This window comes from Gracilinanus agilis, chromosome 6 (genome assembly GCF_016433145.1).
Source record: "Gracilinanus agilis isolate LMUSP501 chromosome 6, AgileGrace, whole genome shotgun sequence".
Classification (NCBI taxonomy): Eukaryota; Metazoa; Chordata; class Mammalia; order Didelphimorphia; family Didelphidae; genus Gracilinanus; species Gracilinanus agilis.
Genome location: NC_058135.1, coordinates 270,331,536 through 270,358,590, shown reverse-complemented (window position 1 = coordinate 270,358,590; position 27,055 = coordinate 270,331,536). Strand labels below are relative to the sequence as shown.

The 27,055-nt window shown below is 45.9% G+C and overlaps 1 protein-coding gene across 1 annotated transcript in view; it reads right to left on the bottom strand.

The window, feature by feature from the left end:
• Positions 1–6,684: 6,684 nt before the first annotated feature.
• Positions 6,685–27,055, bottom strand: part of LOC123252574 (transmembrane protein 263-like) — a 388,334-nt gene continuing 367,963 nt past the window's right edge. The window contains exon 3 of the mRNA XM_044681860.1: positions 6,685–6,977. Coding sequence (XP_044537795.1) covers positions 6,685–6,977 — 293 coding nt within the window. The remainder of the gene's footprint in view (positions 6,978–27,055) is intronic.

Genomic DNA, 27,055 nt, shown 5'->3' with positions numbered 1-27,055 from the left:
CTTTCTTTCTTTCTTTCTTTCTTTCTTTCTTTCTTTCTTTCTTTCTTTCTTTCTCACTTATTGTCTTCTAGCACTGAAAGGTTAAATAGCTTGCCTCCATTTACATAGCTGGTGTGTGCCATAAGTGGAACTTGAACCCTTCTCCCTGGTTTTAAGCCCGTCTTTCTATGAAACAATTGCAAACTGCCTCTCAATAATAAGAATATACATTTACATAGCACTTAAAGGTTTGCAAAGTGCCCTGCATCATCATTAATTCGATTTAGCAAATCTTTATGATCATATTTAATTCCTATAATGATCCAGAGAGGTAAATATTACAAGTACCTTATATTCAGTTATTTTAGTCATGTCTGACTCTTTTCCCAGTTTGGGGACTTTTCTTGGCAATGCTGCTAGAATGATTTGCTATTTCCTTCGCTTATTTTATATGAGAAACTGAGGTAAATTGGGGTAAGTGACTTGCCTAGGGTCCTACAGTTAGAAGGTGCCTGAAGCAGGATTTGAATTCATGCAGGTGAATTTTCCTAATTGTGAGTCTAGCCCTATCCACCGCACTATCTAGCTATTCTATCTTTAGTTTACAGGTGAAGAAACTGAGGCACAGAGAGGCTAAGTGTTGTGTTCGGGATCCTAGAGCTGGTTAGAATCCATTCAGGGTGTTTCCTGATTTCCTCTCCTGGCCTCAAGGTCCTTAGTGCAAGATGAAGGAGGAGATTAGGGTGAGATCGAAGATCTCTTCCAGTTATAAATCCGACCGTTTTAATCTTCTCCTTTCAGAGAATTTCCTCATAGTCAGAAAAACTGTTGCCCGAAGTCTGATGTTGGATTGCTCCAGCTTCTGCAATTTCACCCTGTTCTTTAGCTGGCTCTGTAATGTTAGCCTGGAGGATGAAAGAGGGACTATTCAGGGACGGTGGACTTTGGGTGAGTCACTGTGTCTCGGGGCCAGTGTTCTCTCCTGTCGTTGTCCGTCCTTCGTTCTCTGGAGGAGGACCAGTGCCAGCACGAGGGGACGTCTTGGTTTGTCCATGAATTGAACTGAAGCGGGCATCGCTCCCTCTTCCAGAGCCCCAGAAGTCCAGAGGTAGGAGAAAAGCGAAGCAGGCCGGGCAGGAGCTGGGATGGCAGCCCGTGACTTGGGGGACGTTGGTGTCTGACCAGGCTCTGAGTGCCCAACCACTCCTGCTTCTGCTGCCTTTCACGGCCATCGGAACAACGTGTTCTCCTCTGCCCACTCCACTGGGGAAGCCTTCCCATGCTTGGGCCAGCCATCGCCTGGGAATGGTCCTTCCTGGGCTGTGGACCTCCTCGGGATGCAGATAGAAAGTGGACTTTGAAAAGGGAGAAGTTCTTGTCCCTGCAGGACGTGGGGCTCCTGAAGAGGACGGATCCACCCCCGGAGAGGGCCATCTTTGGACGTCAAGGCTAGCTGCATTCCCATGTGAGAGACCTTACAAGGCGGGAGGGTGGCGGGGTGGGAGACAGCCAGGTCATCTGGAATTCGAACGTCATCTCCCCCTTCTGGGAGGGTCCCCTTATCTCCGCTCCAGCCTCATTCCTTTGCGCTGATCTAGGTTGCTTTCTCCCTATCTTCCCTGCCACTGTGGGCCCGTTACCCAAGCTCTGAGCTCATGCCACAGGATTTCCAGCTTGTGGCCTCTCTAATGGCTTCTCCTAGGAATAGCGGAATTTGGATAGGGCCTAAAGGGACTTGGCTAGGAGGTAAACAAAGCACCAAAGAAAGGGCAGATTTGACCTCATTAGAAAAGCAAAGGACTCCAGTCTGAGTCTATAAACAGTCAAGACGTCTCCCCTTCCCTTTTTTTCTGGCTCTCTGCCTCTCTCGGGGACTTAATCTTGTAACTGGGCTTCTGAACAAATCGGGAACATCCAGATGTGTAGTACTCCTCTGGGTGGGGCTCCCTTAGAATGGAAGGAACCCAGGATTCCGAGGGAGTTATGTCTCTCCCTAGTCCCCATCCCAAGGCCAGTGGGCTCCCTCCCTTGCCAGGGACCCGCAGAACTTCCTAACGGAGTATTACCCAGGGTGGAGGGCCAGAGGACCAAGCAATCTTCTTCTTCAGGGAATCACCATCTCCCCAAGAGACTTATAGTACTACCCTGGCTGGAGCTAGAAGGTGAGATTCCCAAGGAATCTTCCAGGGGTCCGTCTCATCTTTCACTGAGACCATCAGGGTCCGAATGACTCGGTAGAGTGGAGGAGGAGGTCTGGATTTCTCCACGTTGTGACTCCTTCTTGTCTCTGCTTGTTATTGCCCTGATTGGGGCAGACAGGGACACAGGGATGCCCTGGCTTTTCTCTGGGCCCTCTCCTCAATGCTTCCTGTGTCTGCCCTGGTTTTGCTCAGGGGATGGGGCTGTGTGGATCCTGAGGCCTCTGTGCAGGGAATTGCTTCCATGTCTGTGTGTGGCCCTTTTGCTTTATTTCTCTGTCCCTCCAGAACCTTCCTATGATGGCCCCAAATCACAGGATCAAAGGACCTTATGGGCCGTCCCAAACAAGCCCCTCTTTTTCAAGTGAGGAGTTTGAGGGCAGTTGAGGTTTAGGGATTTCCCCCAAGGGAATGCAAGAGGTAGGATCTGAAATCAGCCCTTCAGATTTCCAGAGTTAGTGGTCTTTCCACTGTATGGCACGGATGCCCATCCATCCCAAGGATGCCCCAAGACTGTAGGTAGTTCAGGTCGGTGAATTCCCCATAAATCTGAGTTCAAGCCAGAGCAGAGGTCTCATCAGTGGGGACCGTGAGGACGTTATGCTTTGTCTAAAGTGTTTATACTTTATCAAGGGATACGAGGGAAAGGAGGAGTTTGCCAGGCTCCTTGTGGGAGCTTGTCCATTTGTGGATGAGGAAACTGAGGCATGGCGAAGTGGTACAGGGAATGAGCTGTGGATCTGGGAAAAGATGGCAGAAGTGTTGACCTCTGGGCTCTTCCACTCTGCCTTGCTTAACAAACTGGGGGCAAACTATTTCTTGGCCATACAATTTAAAGGTGGAGGGGACCTTAGAGATAACCCAGTATGCCATGCTTATTTTACGGAGGAGGAAACTGAGGACCGGGGAAAAGAAATGCCCAGGGACACCCAGCCAGTATGAAGCTGAGCTGACTCCAAATTAAGTATTTTCCATGATGTTTGTTGATTAGTCAGTCAATCAGTACACCTTTATTAAGCACCTACTATATTCCAGGCTCAAAGAGAGAGGAATGAAACTGTCTCTGCTTCCATTCTGTTGCATCGCCTGGATTACAGAGGAGGGCAGGATGCTACAAGTTGGGGATTTTGGTCACTTCTCTGTAAGAAAAGCCTGAGAGCTCAATACTCATGGAGAAGATCCAGAGGATAACAGCTCTGGAAATCACCTTTCATGACTCTAGAAAAATCCAGAGGCAGGAAGCCAGGCTGGAAACTACCTCCATCTGCCAGTCCTGGGACCGCCTCACAAGACATTTTTCTGGGAAGATATCCTTCCTCTCCAGAACCCCCCTCCCCTGGCATCCTTTCACAAGTAAACAGTCTCCATCATCTCTTGAGAGTTGTGTGGTCCAGGTTTTGGTTGCTCATTAAATGGGCCACCTCATCCTGCCATCAGGGAGGAACCATGCTGCCATGGAAAGGGTACTAGTCTTGGAGTCAGAAGATCTTGGGCTGAGTTCTCCCTGATTTGTAGCTAGATAAATTTGGGGGAACCATTTTTTTCCTTTTTAGGGGAAACTGAGGCTCCCCAAACTGGTGGAGTTTGGTCCTTGCTAGGTCATAGAGTTTCAACACTCTAGAACTGGCAGGGGGCCAGAGAGCAGAACCTCAGTACAAGGGGGTCCAATTTGTGTCCCAGAAAGAGTCCCTTCTAAAAATATCTCTGACAAGTGATCATCCTTCTTTTGCTGAAAGCCCTCCAATGACAGGCGAGCCAACTATGATGGAAGGCAGCCCATTCTACTCTGAGAGAACTGCTTTCATTGCTAACAATTTCCCCCTTGCATTGAGCTCCCATTGAGCTCGTAAAAGCTTGTGATGTTAGCCCGTAGTCTCTGCTTTTGCCCTTTGGGGCCAAGCAGAACAATTCTAAACACTTTCTCATGTATTGTTGTTATTGTTATTTTCAGTCCTTCCTGACCCCATTTGGAGTTTTCTTGGCAAAGATACTAGAGTAGTTTGCCATTTCCTTCTCTAATGAGGAAACCAGAACAAAAAGGATCAAGTGACTTGCCCAGGGTCACACGGCTAGTGTCTGAAGCCAGACTTGAACTCAGGAAAATGAATCTAGGCTGGGCACTTTATCCACAGCACCTCCAGAAGCCCCCTTTCCCACAGAACAGCCCTTTAAAGACATCAACCGAGTAATAATATGTCCTCTCCTCGTCCCCCTCCCATTCCCACACCCTCACAGACGAGATGTTTCTACTTTTTTCAAGCAAGTTTCCTATGGCATCGTCTTGCTCTCAGGGCCCTCCAGCCTCTTGGCTGCCCTTCTCTGCTTATTCTCCAGCTTATCAAAGTCCTTCCTAAGAAGTAGGACTCAGGACTGAGGATGACGCTCCAAGTGGAGTCAGATCAGGCCGGAGCAGCCCAGGACAATCACTGTCCTCATTCTCCTAATGCAGCCTTAGAACACATCCGTCTTTTCAGCTGTCCCTTCATCCTAGATCCCGAGGCTCAAAGAGAAGGGGCTTCATTTCCTGGTTATTACTGTCATTCCTTTGTTCAGGGCGCCATCTTTGAATGCAATCGAGAACAAGGCCAGAGGTCCTTAGCGTCAAACTTTATTATCAGTAAAATTACATGGATGCTTCCCACCCCCAGAATGAACATCTACCCCAGCCCAGAATCCCCATCAATGCCCCCTTTCTGGGCTGAGGGAGGGGAAGAGCAGATCCCCTTGGGGTCAGGCCTTTGATCTGTTCCTCTGAGTGCTCTGGAGACCCCTAAGGGACAAGACGAGGGCCATTGGCCAGCTCCAGAGAAGGCTTCTCCCCTGAGCTGGTTCCCACCACAGGTGGGCAGCTCTTTTCTCCTGCAAGCTTATACTCTTGCATTAGAGCTTCATGTGTGAGAAGATAGAGAGACAGGACTAATGTGGGGTGGGGGTTCTGCTCAGACATGGGTGGGACTGGCTGACATCTGAGGTTCTTCCTACTCTGGGGTTCTACATGACTTGGTCAGTGGGACCATCTCTGGGCAGGAGTTTGGGAGAATCTCAGGTTGCCCAGGTCATGGGAATGACCCTGAGGGATGATCTACCGTATGATGCCATTGGGAGGAGAATCAGGCGTCAAGCTCAGCTTGCTCCCCTTTCTTCCTCCCCAGCTCTCCATAGGTCCTCAGACAAATGCCCGAATCCCTTTTGGGATTGTTGAACCTTGCCCTGTCCAAGGTGAGGCAGAAGAGGCGGGATGAAGATAGCCATATTGGAAGGTTATTTCTAGTGGCTTCCTAGTGACTAGGGACTCTTTGGTCCTGACCTGGAAGCAAGGGCCAGTTTCCCCTTCCTCATCTCTGGCTTCTCATTCCAACCACCCAAAGAACTGCCATTTTGGAGAACCTGCAGGGCCAAGTTTGGGGCCTTGTCTCTTGAGGTTCAGAGGAGGAGATGTCACATTCCAGGACTCAAGGGTAGGGGAGAACCTCCTGCCCCTGTGCCTAAAGAAATCATGGAATCTGGAGGCATGCAGACTGCGCTCACTGCAAGGTTCTCAGCTCCAAGGTAGGCAGCAGGCAAAGGTAAGCACAGCCGCTGTGGCATGGAGGAAGGAGCACTAGCCTGGGAGGTAGGACACTTGGGTTCTGGTCCTGGCTATGTCACTAATTCCATCCATTTCATTCAAAAATCATTTGCCAAGTGCCTACCGTATGATAGGCACTAGGGCTACAAAGACAAAAAAATGAGATAGTCCCTACCCTCAGGGAGCTGACATTCTATGGGTTGTTTTTCAGATACCTGCAGCAGATACTTGGCCCAATTCAGATCCAGGCTATGTTTGATGCTCCTAATCCTTCTATCCCATTAAAGGTCACCTTAAGGGGTCAGTAGGACTCAGTTTCCCCATCTATTCAAATGAGGATTAGATGATGTCCCAGGTCCCCTGTGTCGCGTTGGAATTCTAGGAGTCTATGCTGGAGTGGACCCCAAGTCTAGAGTCCACACGTGGGTGCTAGGGAGAATTGGGAGAAGGCTTGGTCCTACCCATGCTGAAGGAAAAGGGTGCTTTGGCCTTGGTTGGGGGCAAAACCAGTGACGTTTAAGCCAAGTGGGCAGAGAAAGCCCTGGGCTCTGGTTAGCTGCAGTTCTACTGAGGCCACTTGGTCCAGTCACCTGCCCCTGATCTGCATCAAGACCCCGGTAGCCCCGAGCCTCCATGTCTCCCTGAAGGCCCCCCTCCATGGCCCCAGGAATCATCTTCCCTGCCTAGTCTGAGGGATGGAGCTTCAGGCTGGGGATGACAGCAGGAAAAGCTGCGGCCAGAGTCTGGCCTGAGCCTGGCAGGCCTCGGAGGTGCTGGGGAAGGAGAAGGGGGAACAGAGGAAACGGCTTCCAGCTGTGGGTGAGGATCAGCGGATGGGCCAGATGAGGGTTGGGCCAGTCTGTCTGAATGAGAGCGTCATGGAGGCCGATGAACATCAGGCCGTGGCCTTCAGCCAAGGAGGGCTCCTCCATCTGGAAGCTAGTCAGACTTATCCTTCTTCCTGGTAGCGAAAGGGACTTTCCCGACCACGGCGGAGCCCACGGCCCCCACGCCGCTGCTCACGGCGGACACGCCGCCCTTCACCAGCCCCATGCCGGCCGTGGGCACCGTGGTCACGGCCGTCTTGGTGAACGCCAGGCTCTTGCTTCCCACCCAGGCGACTCCTCCTAGCGTGGCCCCCACGGCTCCCTTGGTGATGCTGAAGAGCCCCCCCGTCACTCTCCAGATCACCCCTCCTCGCTCCTCCAGCTGCCCGGGGGCTTCATTTGGATCTGTGGAGACAAGGAAGAGAGAAGAACCTAAGCCCATGGACAGGCGAGACCCCTTCCTCGTCCCGCCACTCTTTCTGCACAATGATGCCCCCACAAGCACTTGTTAAGGGCCATTTACAGCGGAGAGAATATCAGCGGCGGAGCCAGAAGCTCGCCTCCTGCTTCCTCCCTGTGGGCTTAGAGGGGTTTCGTGGCAGAGCGAAGAGAGAGGGAGCCTCAAAGCCAGGAAGCCCTCCCACCCCAACCAAGGACGAGTCCCTTAACCTCCTGCTTGCTCTGGAGTCTGGACCATCCATTGGGGTAGGACTTCTTCAGTAGCTTTTAAGATTGTAAGATGAATGTCTTTAAAAAAATAACTAACCAACCTTTATCTTGTCTTACAATCAACACTGTGTGTCAATCCCAAGGCAGAAGAGAGGTAAGGGCTAGGCAATGGAGGTGAAGTGACTTGCCCAGGGCCACACAGCAAGGAAGTATCAGATTTGAACCCAGGACCTCCTGCCTTTGGGAATGACTCTCAATCCACTGAGTCACCCAGCTGCCCCCATTAAGTGTTAAGGTTACAAATTGCAGAGAAGTTGCCAGTTTGCATCGTTAGAAGAAATTTCTTCGTCCAGGAGTTCATTATGCCAATAGAATACCAGTCCCTAGGCCTACTCTACTGAAGTATTATGCTAGGCTTGGATATAATAATAACAAAAGAGAGTGCCTGCCTTCAAGGGGCTTACATTCTATAACAAACATTTGCTTATTAATTATCTGCTAGGCAAGCTCCTTTAACAACTGTATTAACAGTAACCAATAATAATCTAAGAATTAATAATAATCCTATTAATTGTCTACGACGCAAGATCCTTTAAAAGATGGGGGAAGACTTAAAGACACAATGCATGGGCCAACCTTCTGTGAAATCTCCTCTAACCTTCCCATGGTTAATGTTCGCTCCCTCCTCCATTTTCTTCTGATCATTCTTATTTGTGGGCATAGGATCTAGAGCTGGGAGGGACCTCATAGGCCATCCAGTCCAATAATTTCTTTTAACAGATGAAGAAATAGAGGCCCAGAGACTTGTCCAAGGTCACATAGGTAGGATTTGGACTCAAGTCCTTTGACTTCAAATCTAGGGCTTTCCCCTCCTCGGCCTCCAATATTGGAGCCTCACTCCAACAAGTTTCCTGAAGGCAGGGACTATCTCACTTTTGTTTCTGGACTCCCTTCAGCTAGGACAGAGACGAGTGCTTGGTAAGTGTTTGCTGAACTGAATAAACCCTAGTGCTTGGCCTGTTCTGGCTTCTGATAGGAGGTGTGGGGGAGAGAGAAGCTGATTTGGAGTCTGGAGACTCAGATTCCAGACTGGGCTCTCTGTCTGAGCCTCAGTTTCCTCAGCACAGTATTGGCCAGTACCTCATAGGGCTCCTGGAGTTCTTCTGTCCCCGTTATTGGTGTGTCCTGGTCTGGATTCCAGTCCAAGAACTTAGGCCAACACACGCTAAGCATTTATCATGTAAACAGCCTCTCTGGACATTGGTTTCCCCATCTGTAAAAGCGGGAGATTGGACTAGATGACCTCTGAGATCCCTTCTTGTTCTGTTTTCTTTGTATGTTTGGGGCCTGGGACAGTCTGGTGCTGTGAAACTCCATGAATGCCCCAAGCCCTGTGGCATCTCTTTCCCCCCTAAAACAGACGGGGAGGTGTGTATATAGATTCCAGGCTACTGCGCAGCGGAAGGTGATGGCACCATCTTGCTGTTGTCTTGCCAAGGCCCACAAGTCCCCCAGAATGGTGCCGCCTCCATCCCATATTTGTATTCAGGAGAAGCCAGATTGGCCCAGTTGGTGAGCCTCCTCTCTAATGAGGCCAAGGTCACGGGCTCGTCCCTCCAAAGGCCGGCGCACCAAGAAAAGTTTGTTCTCTAGGCTTAGGCTGATTTCAGTTCCAGTCAGGATTCAGATCCAGCCATGGCTTAAGAAATTCAACTAACATGCATCTACTATATAGCAAGAGGCAAACGGTTCCAGTATCTTTGCCAAGGCAACTCCAAATGGGGTCATGAATAGTTGGACATGACTGAAATGTCTGAACAACAACAACATGTGTCAGGTACTGGGCTACCTGCTGGGGGGACCAAGCCAAAAATGGAAGTCCCTGACCTCAAGGGGCTCTTATTCTTTCAGGGAGTTGATAAGTAAGTTTCTAGGATATACAATCAAGAGAAAGTTATCCCTAGAGGGAGGTAGAGCCCTGGGAAGGTCAGAAAAGGCCTCTTGGGGGGCAGCTGAGTAGCGCAGTGGATTGAGAGCCAGATGTAGAGATGGGAGGTCCTGGGTTCAAATCTGGCCTCAGACACTTCCCAGCTGGGTGACCCTGGGCAAGTCACTTAACTCCCATTGCCTAGCCCTTACCACTCTTCTGCCTTGGAACCTAGACATGGTATTGACTCCAAGATGGAAGGTTAAAAAAAAAAAAAAAGAAAAGGCTTCTTGGAGAGAGATGGGAGGCATTTTGGAGGCAGCCTGGGTTTCCAAGAGGTAGGTGTGAGGGGAGGGAAAATGCATTGTGGATCTGGGGCACTCACCTATGCCAAGTGTCCTCTATGGGAACCTGAAATGGAGAGGATGCTAAGGGGATTATAGGAAGTAAACCTGGAGAGACCAGAAGGCCACAAACTAGACCCTCTGAAACTCCAGTCCTGGACTAGCCCTTAATGATGGCCACAGATGGACCCTTGAGCAGTGTGATTGAAGGGAAAGAGCAACAGATTTGGAGTTGGAGGACAATGATTCCTCCAAGTTAGAGGCCTGGTTGTGTGAAACCGGACAAGACACTTTCCTTCCCTCTGATTCCTCACCTGTAAAATAAGGTCATTGGACTGGATGACCTCTAATGTCTCCTCCAGCTCTAAAGCCTCTCCTCATGTCATTACCAGCTCCTGGCCTGGAAGACAAGATTGATGGTTTTGATTTCCTGCCTCTGGGGAGTCCCTTTTGAGCACACCTGCAGAGAAGGCCCAGAGTAATGGAGTTACTGAACTCCCTGGATCAGAGGTTCTTAACCTGGTTCCATGGATGGCACAGATTGAAGCAGGGCAGGGATGGATCCAGGAAATTGATGGCAGAAAATTCCTACACTTTTATTTCTAAAAAAGGAAATGGCAAACCACTCTGGTACCGAAATCCCAAATGGGTTCATGAAGAGTCCAACTGAGACCGAAACGATTGAACAAGAAGAACAAAACTACTTTTATTTTTACTAACTTTTGCTTTCTTTTGTAATCTTTTGTCTTTCATTTTGTTCATTTAAAAACATTCAAGGGAGCAGCAAGGTAGTATAGTAGATAGAATGCCAGGCCTGGAGTCAGGAGGACCTGGGTTCAAATATGACCTCAAACATTTTCTAGCTGTGTGACCCTGGGAAAGTCCCTTAACCTCATTTTCCTAGCCTTCACCCTTCTGCCTTAGAGGCATTACTAAGATAGAAAGTAAAGGTTAAAAAAAAAACCCGTTCAGACACGGGGTGCATTGGCTTCTCCATATTGCCAAAGGAGTCTATGACATATTATTAAGAAGCCTTGCATTAGATAATCCAGCCCTTCTCTTCTCCCTAACCCCTTTGCTAACATGGCTCTGGTCTCTCACTATAGCCATTATCCTGGCCATAGCCTGCTCCCTGGCTCTGGCCCAAGATCCTAATCCTATCAGTGGCCATTAGACTTAGTGTGATCCTGGTCAAAGACCAACATCTTCTCACACTGGCCCAAGTGTTATGACCTTGCCTGGCATCACAGAATGCTTCCCACCCTGCACTACTTCTCTCTTCCCCCCTTTTCCAAGCCATGGCCTGCAGGACCTTCTTAGTTGCTCTTTACAGTTCCCATCCTCTCAGCAGCTCACAGTCCCCAGGAAAGCAATAAATTCCTGGGCAAGATAAGGCCTGGGATTTACTGCAGCAGGTTCACAGCTCAGACAATAGAGCAGAGGGATCATTCCAGTGGCAGCCCCAGAAGAACCCAGATAAGGGCAGAGGGAAGGAAAGGGCAGCAGCACACGCAGAGGATATGAGAAAGTCATTTAAAAGGAAAGAAGCAGGCCACCAAGGCCTGGAGACTGTGGTTGAAAGGGATAACAACAGCTTGCATTTATATCCTATTCTAAGGTTTACAAAGTACCTTCTGAGCAATAGTCTGTTGAGGGTAGATATAAGTATCATTAGTCCTATTTTATTGATGAAGAAACAGAGGCACCAGGGATACTCAGTGACTTGGCCATATTCACTCAGCTGTCTAAGGCAGGATTTGAACCTAGATCTTCTATCTCAAGGTCTAACCCTCTTGTCATCCCAACACTCAGCCTCTTAGATTCACAGGCGTTCTCTACTCCTGAGGTCAGTGAACTTGTTTTTTTTTTTTTTAATCATAGTTTGATAAGTATTTTAATATAAATGTTTTCCTTTGTAATCCTCTGTTTTTTATTTTATGAACTTTAAATGTGATTCTAGAAGGGGTCCACAGGCTTAATTATACTTCCAGAGGGATCCAGAATAAAGAAAACATTAGGAGTCTCTCTTTCAGAAGAACCAGGAAGTAAGTCAGTAATCAAACATTTATTAAATGCCTGTTATGTGCCATGTACTATGCTAAGTGCTATACAAAGAAAGGCAAAAAACAATCCTTGTTCACAGTCCAATAGGAAAGTTTCTTGTCTCTGCAAATATCTACCAAGAAAAACCTAAAAGCCTAGGATTTCATTACCAAGGTAGGCCACCTTCCATTCTCTACTAAGAGATTAGGCTTACAAAGCAAGTACTCCTAGGAGACAGAATAGCTGATGACAGAGATTCACACTAAACCAAACAACTGTGCTGACTGAATACACTATAGATTCATGCTACATAACCTCACCTGAGCACTGACTGCTGCTTGGTAATTCTTTTAGGATTCCTTGATTGACTTTCTACCTCACTCCCCACAATGGGAGTTTCAAGCTCTTCTCAAATCTTCTCTTGTAGAGAATTCTCTCTACAATTCTCTCTCTTGTAGACTTTCTCTTCACTTTTGCTTTAATGAGAAAATCAAAGCCATCTGCCCTGAGTTCTCTGCTCTTCCACATTACAAAACTCTACTGTCATCCCCATTTTTACCTCCTGTGCTCCGGTTTCTGAAAACAAACAAACAACAAGAAAAACCTGTCGTCTTTTCTCCTTATCAGGTCCAATTGTTTTTAGATCCTTTCTCTTTTCACAGTCAAAACTCTTAGTAAGACTCTTCTATGCTTGTTGCCTTTCTTCCCTCACCTCCTTTTCTTCTCCTTATCCTCACCTGCCTATTTCTGTGGAAACACGACCATGTCAACAAGACTGGCGATCAGGATCACTCCGGATTCTGCCCTCTTTCTCACTTTCTCTATCTAGTCAGTTGTTGGGTCTTGTTGATTCTATCTTCACACCATCAACTCATATATATTTCCTTTGCACACAGTCACTAGCCTAGTTCAGGTCTTTATGATCAGACTATTGTCTTCTAATTGGTCTCCCTGCTATGAATCACTCCTCTCTCCAGATCATCCCCAGAAGAGCTGTCTAATAATCTTCTTAAATCCCAGGTCTCACTCTATCATTCCTCTATTAAAAAATATTCAGTAGTTCCCTATTGTCTTTATATGTGTAACTAGCTCTAGTTTACTCTATATCACACCCTTTCATTCATTTTATGTTCCAGTCAAGTCAGAATTTTAGCTGTACCATCTCTTCAACGAAGTCTTTGTTGATCTATCCCCCTTCTCATACCCTCCCTCAAAGGCCAAGTGGTCTCTCCCTGCTCAAATTTCTCTGTTCTCTCTCCTGGGTACCATTTGGGGGGGGGATACTTATCTTTCTTCTTATTTAAATTTCTTGAGAGAAAAGTCTGTGCTCAACCTCCCTTCTTACTCCCAATGCTTTAATATGTTACTAAAGCTTTGATGAGAATGTGAGAGCTGTTATTTTACAGGCTGTCCTGTGGAAGATGTTTAGACTAGTAATGCTTGGCCCTAGAGGGCAAAATGGAGATCTAAAGGTGGAAGTTAAAGGGAGATAGATATAAAGAAAAACTTTCTTCTATCAGTTTCCTCAAAGTGGAATGGCATGCCTTGGGAAACTGGTGACTTCCCCATCCACAGGAAGTCCAAGTGGAGGCTGGATGACTATTTTCTGTGGGTGGCAGAGAGGGGATTTCCTTTCAGGTACTCTTTGGGCTAGGTGACCTAGGAAGTCTTCGCTCTTTTTCCCATATAGAATATTCTGAGAACTGGTCCTCCTTTGTCACCCAAGGCACAGGCTAGGCAGATGGCCAAGGTTAGGAGATCAGCCTGTGGCTATGGATGAGAGCAAAACTAACTGGCCTTCTGAGGGATCGAGCCCTAGACCTTGGCCTCATTAGCTTCATCTGACTGTGCTAACCAGAAACATAGGCTGAATCATCAGCCTTTACATTGGCTGATTCAGGAAAGGAGAGGCATTTAAAGTTCAGGAAGGGGGGTTGGGAGAAAGGCTAGGAGAATAGTGGGTGAGGCTGATACTGGGTAAAATCCAGGAAATATAGAATCTCTCTACTCCTCCTTAAAATTTCTCATTCCAACTTTCTACCTCCCCCTCCTACCCCCAAAACGAGCTCCATTCTGCTGCCTCAGCAAGATTCTTTGCTGCTTCTCACAGTTGCTAAGGCAACCACATGTCCTGGGTACAGTGGGACAGCCCTTGGATGCTTGAGGATGTGAAGACCTGAGGTTTCAAAAGCAGTGATGGCCTCCCTTGTGACACTCACAGGATCAAATGATTTATCAGATGATGTTGGCAACAACATAGATTTAGAGCAGGAAGGAGCCTCGAAGGTCATCTAGTTGAACCTTCTTCTTAAGGAAACTGAGGCCCAGAAAGGTTTCATGTGACTCTAAGGTCACAAAGCTGGTCAGCAGATAGAACTTGGGCCTTCTGACTGAAAATCAACACACTCTTCACTATGTCATTAAAGTTGGATTATCTAGTCCAATTCTCTCTTCTTACAGATAAGAAAACAAAAAACTAGGAAGTTGTCCAGTCACACAGATGCTATTTCCAGATTTATAAAGTGCTTTCCTTACAACAACCCTGAGAAGCAGGTAGTTTAAGTCCCCATTTTATAGATTATCATTTTATAGATGAAGAATCTGAGGCTTGGGAGAAGGAAATGGCTTGCTCACAGTCACACGACTGTATGTCTAAGAACCAAGATTTGAACTTGGGGTTTTGCTAACTCCAAGTCTCTGTTCTCTGATTGGCAGGGGAAGATGGAAATTAAAGTGAATAGAATGAGGAATAATCAGCAACTCTAGGCCTTCTAATGTGAAATCCCCTGTTCTTTCCATTATCTCCCAATGCCCCTATATAGAATCACAGAATTTTAGAGTGGGAAGGGCCCTCAGAGGCCATCTCATCCAACTCATCCCCAAAGGAATCTTGATAATAACCCAATTGACTTGTGGTTACCCAGCCTTTGTTTGAAGACCCCTAATGAAGGGGAACCTACTGTCTCCTGAGGCAGCCCATTCTAAGTTGGGGCCATTATCTTGTCTGACAATCTTTCCTGCTGTCAAGTCTAAATGGGCCTCTTTATAACTTTCACCCCAAATCTCCCAGTTCTATTCTCTGGGGCCAAACAGAGAAATGTTCATCCCTCTTGGCAGGCCAGCTTTTCTTGAACCCAGTTAGTATATCCTTCCTGAGTCTTCTCTTCTCTAGGTGAAGTATCCTTATTTCCTTCAACTGACCCTCCACCGGCACTTACCCAAGGCTATTTAGCATCCTGGCTATCTTACTCTGGATTTCCTCCATTTTATTTTTTAAAAATTCTATTTGGGGCAGCTGGGTAGCTCAGTGGATTGAAAGTCAGGCCTAGAGATGGGAGGTCCTGGGTTCAAATCTGACCTCAGACACTTCCCAGCTGGGTGACCCTGGGCAAGTCACTTGACCCCCATTGCCCACCCTTACCAATCTTCCACCTAGGAGCCAATACACAGAAGTTAAGGGTTTAAAAAAAATTCTATTTAACTGAACAATCATTTATTAAATACCGAATATGTACCAGGCACTATGCTAGGCCTTGGGAGATATGAATAATAATGAAAAAAAGAGCACCCTACAGATATCATCTTATTTGATCCTTATACCAACCCTATGGGATAGGTGTTATTTTTACCAGCATTTTACAGATGAGGAAACTGAGTCTGAGAGAAATGTAAGTGGCTTGCCCAAGGCAAGTTAGGAGGTATCTGAGGTGGAATTCCTCACCCCAAGTCCAACACTTTAACCATAGAATTCTCTCCTCCCTCTGTCCCAATTTTATCATTGTCCTACTTGAAACGTAAGCATGATACTCCAGCTCTGGTTTGACATCAAGGTGACCCGATGAGGCTTCTCTGCAGTGGATAGGTTGGCAGCTCAGCCATTCTTTCCCCCCAAACTCTGGCCATTGGCAGCCCAGGTCCTAAGCTTTGAACCTTTAGGATAGTTCAAGAAATATTTCTGTGGGTCTTGAGATATCTTACCCTTTTTGTCCTCAGTAGGAATAGGTCATAAACTTGGAAACATGCTAGCTCTGAGAGGGGGCTTGGGCTGAAAATATCCTCCTTCTAATTATAACAATAGCTCACATTTATTGAATACATTGTTATGTGCTCCGCCAGCATTCTTCTCCCAAGGTCCCCTTCGGATACTTCATCATGGCACAGGGGTGAACTTGAGGCTGAGAGAGCAGGCCTCAAGCTCTGGCAGATACTATCAGCTGGAAAGGCTTAGGAATAGCCTCTTTGTTCCTGGCTTCCCAGTACAGACTGCAAAGAATCTTAGCGCCAGAATGCCCTTCCGTTGTTCATAGAAACTGGGGTAACCATCCGGCAAGGAAGGGATGGAGGGGCCATGCTCCGTGTCCTGGAGGAGTCGAGGAACCTGGAAGTATCCAAGTTAATGGATGTCATTCCCATCTTACAGTCTCCCACCCAAGCCTGGGATGCTTTGGATGCAGCTGTGAGACATGACCCTTAATCGGTGGAGAGAATGTTAAATTCAAGAGGAATCCGAGCACCAGAGAAAGGGGTGGCATCGGTGCGAGAATGTCTCAAGAGAGAGAAATGTGAGGTTTCCAATATTCCTTAGGAGAGAAAGAAAGATCTTGTAGGCTGCAGACATGTAGGGAAGCCCGAGCTGAGCACAGTGCCTGAGGTATAACACTGGTGCTTAACACTTGCTTTTTTTGGATCAAATCAAATCAACCTTTTTTTTTTTTTAAACCCTTGTACTTCGGTGTATTGTCTTATAGGTGGAAGAGTGGTAAGGGTGGGCAATGGGGGTCAAGTGACTTGCCCAGGGTCACCCAGCTGGGAAGTATCTGAGGTCAGATTTGAACCCAGGACCTCCTGTCTCTAGGCCTGACTCTCACTCCACTGAGCTACCCAGCTGCCCTCAAATCAACCTTTTTTACTTAGGGAACAGGCGCTTATTGAGTACCTGCTATATGCCAGGCACTTTGCTACACGCTTTACACATCGGATCTCATTGGATGATTCATAATTGAATGATCCCCTGCTTTTCCTAGAAGCAAACATTCCTCTTCTGGACACCAGAATTATCTAGTGATGCTTATGGAAATCCCAGACTCCGAACGATCAAATTAGGGAAGGCCCAAAGCCGATGGGAGACATACAGGGGTGGGAAGGAGGAGAAAGCATGGGATTAATGGCAACTTAGGTGGGGGAGCACGGAAGATGTTATCCAGGAAAGGGAGGTGGGGAGGCCACCTAATGACCTCAGAGGATAACAGACAGACAGGCCACATGCTGGGAATCTATCATCCATAAGATGTAAAGAAATGACACAAAGGCCCGTTGTATTTGGGGAAGATCCTCTTTTGGGGATCTATGAAAGGACAAGGACAAGAATTGCGTAGGATGAGAGGGTTGCAATGGGCCCTACTGGAAGGAGATTCCACTATGGGATTCATCCAACTATACCCATTTAAAAAGCTCTTTAGATAAATAATCTCATTTGATTTTCACAACAACCCAGTACTGGGAAGTGCAAAGTATAGCACAATCATGCTGAATTTACAGGAGAGAAAAGTCAGTATGCTAAGGGATGTGGGATCCAGGGTTTCTGTAACTTAAATCTGATTCACACACAAGACAAGATATCACCTATGATGTCAGTGGTTCTCTTTGAATATGAAGGACAAGAAGGGCAGCTAGGTGGCTCAGGGGATAGAGAACCAGACCTGGAGGACTTGGGTTCCAATGTGGCTTCAGACACTTCCTAGCTCGGTGGCCCTGGGCAAGTCATTTAATCTCAGTTACTTGGTCCTTATCACTCTTCTGTCTTGGAATTGATATTGAGTATTGATTCTAAGATGGAAGCTAAGGGTTTTTTAAGAGAGAGAAAGAAAGAAAAAAGGAAGGAAGGAAGGAAGGAAGGGAGGGAGGAAGAAAAAGAAAGGAAGGAAGGAAGGGAAAAAGGAAAAAAGGAAGAAAGGAAGGAAGAAAAAGAAAGGAAGAAAGGAAGGAAAAAGAAAGAAAGGAAGGAAGAAAGAAATAAACAAAGAAAAAGGAAGGAAAAAGTAAACAAAGAAAGAAAAAGGAATGAAGAAAGAAACAAAGAAAGAAAAGGAATGAAGAAAGAAACAAAGAAAAAATAAAGGAAGGAAGGAAGAAAAAAGAAAGAGAGAAAGAAAATTAAGGAGGAACAACAATGAGGATTTGGTGGAAGTCACAGACATCTTGTCTTCCCTGTTAGAATGTAAATTCCTTCTGAGTAGAAAGTGCTTCTTTATCCTTTGTACCTAGAACAGTGCTGGGCTCATAGTAGGCACTTAACAGATGTTTACTGATTGACTGGCAAGAATCCTTAAGAAGGGGTTGGAAGGACATTCCTCCTTCCAAACAAGATGTGTGCTGTGGCATAGCTTGCAGAAAAAGCCCTTTCCTCTCTTGGAGGGCAAGTAAAGCCCCTGGAATGGTGATGTGTGTGAACGTGAGGGAGAGAGCTTGGACCAGTGATACTGGACACTCAGGATGCCATAGGCTAATATGGTACTTCATAGGCTAAATATCAAATTCTCCTGAGTTGTTGTGACCATCGAGCTTCAGGAATGGAAGGTGAAGGAATTGTACTCTGAGGCCCCAAAACTCTTCTTCTCACATAGAACTCAGCCCCCTCATTCACCTTTATTGATTTAGTAATATTTATATGGTATCTGAGTTATTTTATGTGGTCTAGGCTTGGTCTTATTAATTGTGGAAAGTAGAAAGAGCATTGGGTTAGTGGTCAAGTTCAAATCTTGGCTCCACTTTTTCTCTGAACAGGCCGATGCCCCCTCAGTGGGTTTTAGCTTCCTTGTATGTAACATAAAAGACCTGGACACAAGATCTAGGGTCCCTCCCAGTGCGGATGTTCTATGTTCTAAGCTCCCTCCCTGCTCTGGTCTTCTCTCTTCTAAGGTCCATCCTAGCTCTGACATTTTCTGTTCCAATCCTTTTTGCTCCAGCATGGTCCAACCTTTCTTCCAGCTCTTACATTCTGTCACCTTGTAAAAACAACTTCTTAAAAGACTGCACATGAAACCTTTGCTTTTAGATCTATGTCCCTGAGACTCATGACTGGCCTGGAAGGACCCAAGGTGAAGCGGCCTCAGCCACTGCTTCCCAACTCATCCCGAGTCTGAATTTCCTATCCCAAACCTGGGCTCAGACACTTCCTAGCTATGTGACAGTGGGAAAGTCCTTTAACCGCCATTGCCCAGCCCTTACCACCCTTCTGCTTTGGAACCAATGCACAGTATTGATTCTAAGACAGAAAGAAGGTAAGTGTTTAAAAAAAAGGACTGAGGGGGCAGCTGGGTAGCTCAGTGGATTGAGAGCTAGGCCTAGAGATGGGAGGTCCTAGGTTCAAATCCGGCCTCAGACACTTCCCAGCTGTGTGACCCTGGGCAAGTCACTTGACCCCCATTGCCCACCCTTACCACTCTTCCACCTATAAGTCAATACACAGAAGTTAAGGGTTTAAAATTAAAAAAAAAACAAAAACAAAAACAAAAAAAAGGACTGAGGAAGGAATATTGAGAGAGAAAGTAGAGAAGACTTTGAAAAGAAATTCACTCATATGACTGGAACTGGATAAGACAGAAAGGTCAAGAAAAGGTTCTGTTTTAAGGAAACAAAAGCGTTGAGCAGGCCAGTAGACAGGTGGGGAGGAATCAGTGGGGAGATAAAGATGGGAGATGTGTGGGAGAAGGGCAAAGTGCTGGAGGAAGGACCTGAAGAAGATAGCAGGGGAGGAGATCATGGTACCCATGGCTTTGAAGGACTTCCTTGTGTTGAGGTGGAAGCTTGGTCTTTGTTTGCTCCCATCATCAGGACCTGAATCTAGAGTAGGAAAGAAGCCATCAAATCCAATCTCCTCTTTTTGCATATGGCCCCAGGATTAAGTGATTTGTCTGTGGTCAAATCAAATGGCAAGTGTCAGGGCTGGGGTACACACCAATGACAAGCCAGTTTATGGCTCTGTGACCTCAGGTCAATAATTTCACCTTCAAACCTCAGTTTCCTCATCTGTAAATAGAGGAAAAGGTTGGAGAAGGTAATAGAGAAGGCAGTATGGTATAGTGGGAAAAGTGCCCATTTTGGAGCTCTCTTACAGTTCTGTTGAGGACCAGAGAGGGGTGCTATGAAAAGGAAATGAACAAGGAAGTGGCATAACTCAGTAGGAAATAACAATAATGATGATGATAATAATAATAGTAATAATAGCTAGCTTTTCCCTAAAACTTTTGAGTTTGTCAAGTTTCTTATATACAGCATCTCATTAGATCCTCCTAGCAATTGCTGAGGTAGATGCTATTATTATCCTCTGTTTTACAGATGAGGAAAGCAAGGCTATCAGAGATTTGGTGGCTTACTGAGGATCCTGCAAATAGGAACTATCTGAGTCAGGTCTTCTTGACTCTGGGGCCAGCTCTTCATTCACCAGGTCACTAGATGATCTCTCAGATCTCTTCCATCTCCCAAACCCATGATTTATGCAGAAAAATTCAATGGTTTTCCTTTTACATCATGTTGCAGTCTCCACTGGCCTCTACTACCTCTACTACCATGGCTTGTCTGGCCATGGGCAAGTCCTTTTGGATAATCCTTATCTGTAAGCTTCCGGGATCGGACAATCCGATGTGTGAGCTTCGGGAACTCAAGATTCTCTGATTGGGAGGGATACAGGGGGTGGTGAGGAGTCTGGGATGCTACTAAATGAATCTTCAGGAGAAAAGTCCTGGGGTTGAGTCATGCCCTCGCAGGACCCAGGAGACATCTTTCTAAAAGCTCTTACACTGAAAAGTCCTGTGGCTATGATGACTTTCTGCCCACTTGACTTTTATCCTCCAGGTCTGCAGCAGACAAGCCAGATCCTCTTCGCTGAGCTATAGGGAAATCCCTCGGTCTTTCCACCTAGCTTATCCATGAGCTGTTAGCTCTCGTTTCAAAGGAGAAAATCTTAAAGAGCCGGGCAAGGAAAGTACACACCTTTCCCCAGGAAGGCCCAGAGAATCGAAGGATTTACAGCTGAAAGGTTCTTAGAGATCACTTTCTTGAACCCCTTCATTTTACAGATGAGAACAGGAATTGAAGGGAGTTTAAAATAACCTGCCCAGGGTCATATGGGCTGTAAATAACAGAGTGGGAACTTTAACCTGTTATGGTCATTGTGGAAAGAGGGCTGGATTCATAAACTGAGGATGTGTAGCCAAAGCGGTTCTGCACTTTAATCCCTAGATGATCATGGGCAAGTCAGTTTTAACCCTCTGGATGTCAGTCTTTTCATCTATAAAATGAGAGGGTTCAAGGAGATGACCTCTAAGTTCCTCCTAGTTCCAAACCTATGGATCTATCATCCCCTGCTGCATGAACTGGGTCATTTAATCCCTCTGGCTCCCAGTTTCTCCAACAGTAAAAAGAAACCTCAGTCTCTTTATTTATAAAATGAAGAGGTTGGACTAGATGACCTCTAAGGTCCTTTCAGATTCCAAATCTGTGGGTCCATGAGTCCATAACGTTAGAAGGAGAGCTTAAATAAGGCTTGGGTGACTGGAGTTTTCACCAAAAAGTTAAGGATACTGAAAACATTTTAGAAGGAGCACCCAGTTTGCAAAAAATAATGAGTTAAAATAGAAGTCCACCAGATGGAGGTCATATGGAAAGTGAAGAGCTTACCTGTCTTCTCTGTCTGTCCTAAACCTTGGCTTATTCAGGTTCTCTGCAGTTTATCCCAAGTGTTTTTAATTTCTTTTTCTTTAAATCCTTACCTTCTACCTTGAAATCAATACTGCACACTAAGGCAGAAGAATGTAAGGGCTAGGCAATGGAGGTCAAGTGACTTGCCCAGGGTCACACAGATAGGAAATGTCTGAAGCTAGAATTGAACCCTTGACCCCCCCTGTCTCTAGGCCTGTCTTTCTAACCTCTGAGCCATCTAACTGCCCCTGACCCTAGGTGTATTTCATCCAACCTACCCCAAGGGGTAGTTCCTGCTCTTCTTGGGGAATGAGGATATTGTCAGGGAATCATGAGCCTGCCATCTCATTCGGCCAGACCTGCATCCATGGCTGCCACGTTTCTCTTTATGTCAGTAATTATGTGGCTTCTGCCCACAGTTAATAACCCAAGTTAAGTGATTGGGGGCGAAGACTCTTAACAAACTGGTTGTTAACTTTGTTATCGACCTGGTCCATGGAGATTTTTTTTAAAAGCTATTAAGAGCCCAGGTTGATGAATTATGGCCCACAGGCATTATAAGAGGGAGTGTGGTAAAGTGAATTAGAGCTCACCTTGGAACCTGGCTTCGGATCCTACCAATGATCCATCCTGGCCGTGTGATGCTGGGCGAGTCACTTACCTCTTGGTGTCAGTAAATCTCTAAGATTTGCATAGAAGGCACTGGGGGAGGGAATTTCCTCTCTAGGGAGTTTTTCATATCAGTCAAATCACAGGTCTAGCCCCTGTCCCTAGCTGGAGTGTGGCTGGTCCTAGGATTAGGGATGCTAAGGAGTGTGCGGGGAGACTGGGACAGGTTGGGGAAAGGCATCCCTTTCTTATTAGGTTCCAGAGAAAGATGTGATCTCTTTTCTCTGTTCTCAGGTTACCTTTGAGCCTGAACCTGATGGGTCTGAATGACAGCTTCAGGACTTTGTGGGTGGGCTGGATGGGGACTCAGAAAGCCTTAGGAGAAGACTAAGACTGAAGCCAAGGTTTGGGGTTCTTCTCTCCTCTCCCATTCAAACAATTAATTCCTTTTCAGGAGACAGGCTTTCTCTCCTCTCAACTAGTGAATACTCAAATGTCTGAGTTCTAAACGGATTTTCTGTTTTATAGCTGATCCATGGGATGTGACTTGATTAACTCCACCTGCACAATGCCATGTCAGTTCATTCAGTGGTTCTCAAGGATATCTCAATTGATCAAGGACTTTTTGAACTTGGTTGGAATACCACTGAGTTATTTCCCAGGCTATTCGTCCTACATTGGCTACACTCACCCCATCTCGTCCCTTTAGTGGATTAGTTCAGCTCTACACTGTCCTCTTCTCTCCATTCTCTCTTCCTGTCCTCCTCTCTTGTTCTGCTAAGGATCAGCCTTGTGTTACTCCCAACCACCTTCTACTTACATTTCTACCGATATGCTGTTGAACAAAGTTGGAAAAATTGTGAAACCACAAATTTATGTGGCATAATCTCAAATGGGCACTCACTGTGGCAAGGCTGATAGTAATGAACTTACTATCCCACTTACAGCATTGTTTCTAAACCTTTTCATCCCTCTTCTAATCTTCTATGGCTCCTCTCCTCTTCCCTCTTAGCTGAAGACATTGCCTCAAATTTCATTATAAAAATTTGCCAAGAGCTCCCCCTTCTCTTCTTATTTTTTCATCACTTAGATGCCCTCTACAACTATTTCTTCCCTATCATTTCATCTGAAGAGTTAGGCCCTCTCTTTGCTAAGGTTAACCCTTCTATATGTACAAGTGGTCCTATCCCATCCCATTTTCTCCAACAGATTGCCCCCTTTCACATCTCTATTCTCTCACTAATCTTCAAACTCTCCCTTTTTTTAAAGGTGCTTTCCTGTTGCCATCCATGACTAGGTCTCCTCCATCTTCAAAAAACCATCACTTGTTCTTTCCAGCTCTGCTAGCTATTGTCCTACATCTCTCTTTTTTTGTGGCTAAACATCTTGAGAAGGCCATCTACAATAGATATTTCCATTCTTTTTCTTCTCATTCTCTTCTTAACTCTGGATTCTGACCTCATCAACCAGTCTCTCCAAAGCTACCAATGCTCTCTTAATTGCCAAATCCAATGGCTTTTTCTCAACCTTCATCTTTCTCTTGAATCCTAGTCTACAGCCTTTCTTTAGGTAAGAGATTAATCTCTTCTTGTTTGCTGGGTCTTCATCTATGGCATGCCCCTTAACTGTGTTTGTCCTCCAAAGCTCTGTCCTTAGCTCTATTCTTTTCTTCCTTTATATTATTTCCTTTGATGAGCTCATCAGCTCCCATGGATTCAATTATCATCTCTATTCTGGTGATTCCCAGATCAACTTCTTGAATTTTTGATTCTCTCTTATCCTCCAGGCTTATCTCTCTAACTGCCGATTTGACACCTTGAGCTGGATGTCCTGTAGACATCTTAAATTCAACGTGTTAAAGACAGAATTCATTATTCTTCCTCCCAACCCCCTGTTCCCCATCTTCCTAACTTTCTTATTATTGCCAAGGATACCACCATTATCCCAGGCACAGCCTTGCCAACTAGGTGGGCCATTCTTGACGCTTTCTTTTACCTCTCTCTCTTTTACCCCTCCATCTCCAATTGGTCATCTAGTCCTACCCACTCTAAATTTGAAATTTCTCTCATTTATTATCTCTTCTCTCTGACATTGCCACCATCCTGGTGCAGACCTTCATCGTCTCACAACTGGATTATTGCCATAGACTGCTGGTTGGTCTCCCTGACACCAATTTCTCTTAACTCCAGTCCATACCCCAATGGGCTGTTGAATTATGACAGGTCTGACCCTAGTGCCTCTCTGCAAGCCTCTTTAATAAACTGTTGACTCTCTGGGATCAAATAGAAAATCCTCTACTTGGGGGCAGCTGGGTAGCTCAGTGGATTGAGAGTCAGGCCTAGAGACGGGAGGTCCTAGGTTCAAATCCAACCTCAGACACTTCCCAGCTGTGTGACCCTGGGCAAGTCACTTGACCCCCCATTGCCCACCCTTACCACTCTTCCACCTAGGAGTCAATATACAGAAGTTAAGGGTTAAAAAAAAAAAAAGAAAATCCTCTACTTGGCATTTAAAGCCCTTCATCACCTCATTTCCTTCTACTTTTCTGGTCTTCCTGTACCTTACTTCCCTCATATACTTATTCTGCATGGTACTGGACTCCTTGGTGTTCCTTACATGTGACACTCCTAAACTGGCTTCTTCCAAGTCTTGAACTGTCCCCTTCCTTGCCTCCTTCATGTCCCACTTTACAAGAAGCCTTAATGCTAGTTCCTTTCTTCTATTGATAATCTCAGATTTCTCTTGCCTACTTTTTCTTTGCATGTTATTCTCCCCTCTTCCCCCCACCCCCAGGTCCTCCAGTTCCATTAGAATGTGAGTTCCTTGCATGCTGAAAGCAGTGACTTATGCAGGGTCATATAGCTAGTTAGTATCAGAATCATCATTCAACCCAGGTCCTCCTGCGTGTGCCTTGAAGGACACTGAAGCATCACCGAGGTGGGCTTGGGAGGAGGAGAAGCCTTAGTAAAATGGGGCTAATGATACCTGGGGAACCTACAGCACAGAGTGGTTGTGTGATATTCAGGAGTGCAATGGGAAATGAGCATTCTTTTTAACCCTTTCCTTTCTTAGGAAGCACAGCCCTGTGGAAGGCCAATTGGAGAAGAGATAGCCCAAATGGTTCTTTTGTCCTCTTTTCTCGACTTCCCTGAAGTAGCAAACCAAGGTTAATTGTGACAAGAACAAACGTAGGTCGATGGTGTAGGGCCAGCCTGTGAGTCACCAGGATGGCTGCTGGCAATAGTTCAATAGGGGCAAGCCTGTCTGTTTAAATCTTGGGAGAACGTCTCCTCCTCTCCGGGTCCTCAGCTGGAAAATGAAGAATTTGGATCAGATGACCTCCAAGGTCCCTTCCAGTTCTATATCCCACGATCCTATTGATTTGGGAAAGCCTGCCATGGCCAGACAGGGAGAATGATAATTATGTAATAATCCTGTATGTGCCAGAAGAGGGCTGAAGATATCGGTGGCCTAGGTATAGTGTAGAAGAACCTGGGTAAGATTCCTCCATCTGCCACTAATTACCCAGATGTGACCTTGGATAAGTCACCTCTCTTCTAAGCACCTTGGTTTCCCCATCTGTAAAATGAGTTGGCTGCACTAGACAGTCTCAAAGTCCCCTCCCAACTCTAGATCCTCAGAGAACAATCACGAGTCTGTTTTCTCATTTGCTCAATTCTTAATAGTGACATTAACAGCTCTAATTGTGCCCATTACTGGAGGTTATTAAAGCTCTCTGTCATTAGCCATCCTGGCCTTGGCTGCTCAGAGCAGCAGGGAGCAGACATGGGGTGCAAACCAGAGGCTAAGCCTTGAGGATTCTGCCTCTCCCCAACCCAGTTCCACCTCCATGAATTGTTGCCATGGCATTCCTCCTCCCAACAAAAAGAAAGAAAGAAATAGATATAAACCTAACAACTTCCCCTTGGCTTGAACTCAAGGAGAAGGGTAGAAAAACTCCTCATGGAAAACTTTGATGATGTCTAGGATCCAGGGAAGAAAAGGGACCCCCTTTACCAAGGATACCACTCTTCCCAAGCCCACCATTGTGATGCTTTCTTATTAGCTCTTGGGAACAGAGGAGAAGGAGGAGAAAGGTGTGCTAGATAATCAAAGAATAAAAAAAGAACAGGAAAGAATTGTAGAATTGTGATGTGGAAAGGATCTAGAAAAAAAAAAAAGAGCTAGAAGGGAACTTAGAATAACTAAAATCCAATCTCCTTATTTTAATGAGGAGAAACTAAGGCCCAGGTCACTTCATGTGTCAGAGACAAGATTTGAATCCATGTCCTCCAATTCCAAGTCTTGGCACTGTAATAATGAGTTTAAATTTACCTTGCCCATTCTTAAATCTAATCACCGAAAGTGTAAACAACTCCACTTAACTCTCAAGTGGGGAGGTCTGTGACCCACCTGTGCAAGAATGGGTGACAAATCAGAATTGACTTACTGTCCCCTAGGCAGCCATAAGAAAAGCATCTGTTGTGATTGGACACATAAACTAAGAGGAAGGATTAATTAGATCTGCTTGGGTTGAACAAGGAGGCCAGAGCAAATTACTTAGTATGTTAGATTATTTATCCTATCCTATCTTCTCTCTGATTTTCTTATTCTCTCTTCCTCTTCTCATTTGTAAATAAACTTCCATAAAAGTCATTTTGACTTGAGGTTATTCTTTAATTGGGGATTGACAATTATTCAATCCTGGTGACCAAGTCTTTTAATATTCACTCAACCAAAAACCCTTTTTACCCCTTACAGCACACAATCCACTTTGTTGCTAGAGGTCATTTAGTCCAAGTGCTTCTTTGGATGGATGGGGAAACTGAGGTCCAGAGAGCAGAAGGGACTCCCAAGGTTGTATAGTAGCTAGGTGGAATGGTTAAGACCAGAACTCCTGACTGCCCAAGATCAATACAGTATAGTCCATGAAAGTATGGATACTTCTCTGGGGAGTAATTTGTAGTATGGGTCCTATTTCTGTAGCACTCCAAGGTTGGCAAAGTATTTTCTTGATGATAATCCCATGGGAAAGCTGCTGGTTCAAGCATGATTACCCCCATTCTGTAGATGTGGAAAGTATAACATAGTTCAGAGAAGGTCCTAGCCTAAGGACATAGAGGTGGTAGGCATGTGTAGTCAGGATTTGAACCCAAATCCTCCAACTACAGAGTCAGAACTCTTTCCTTCTT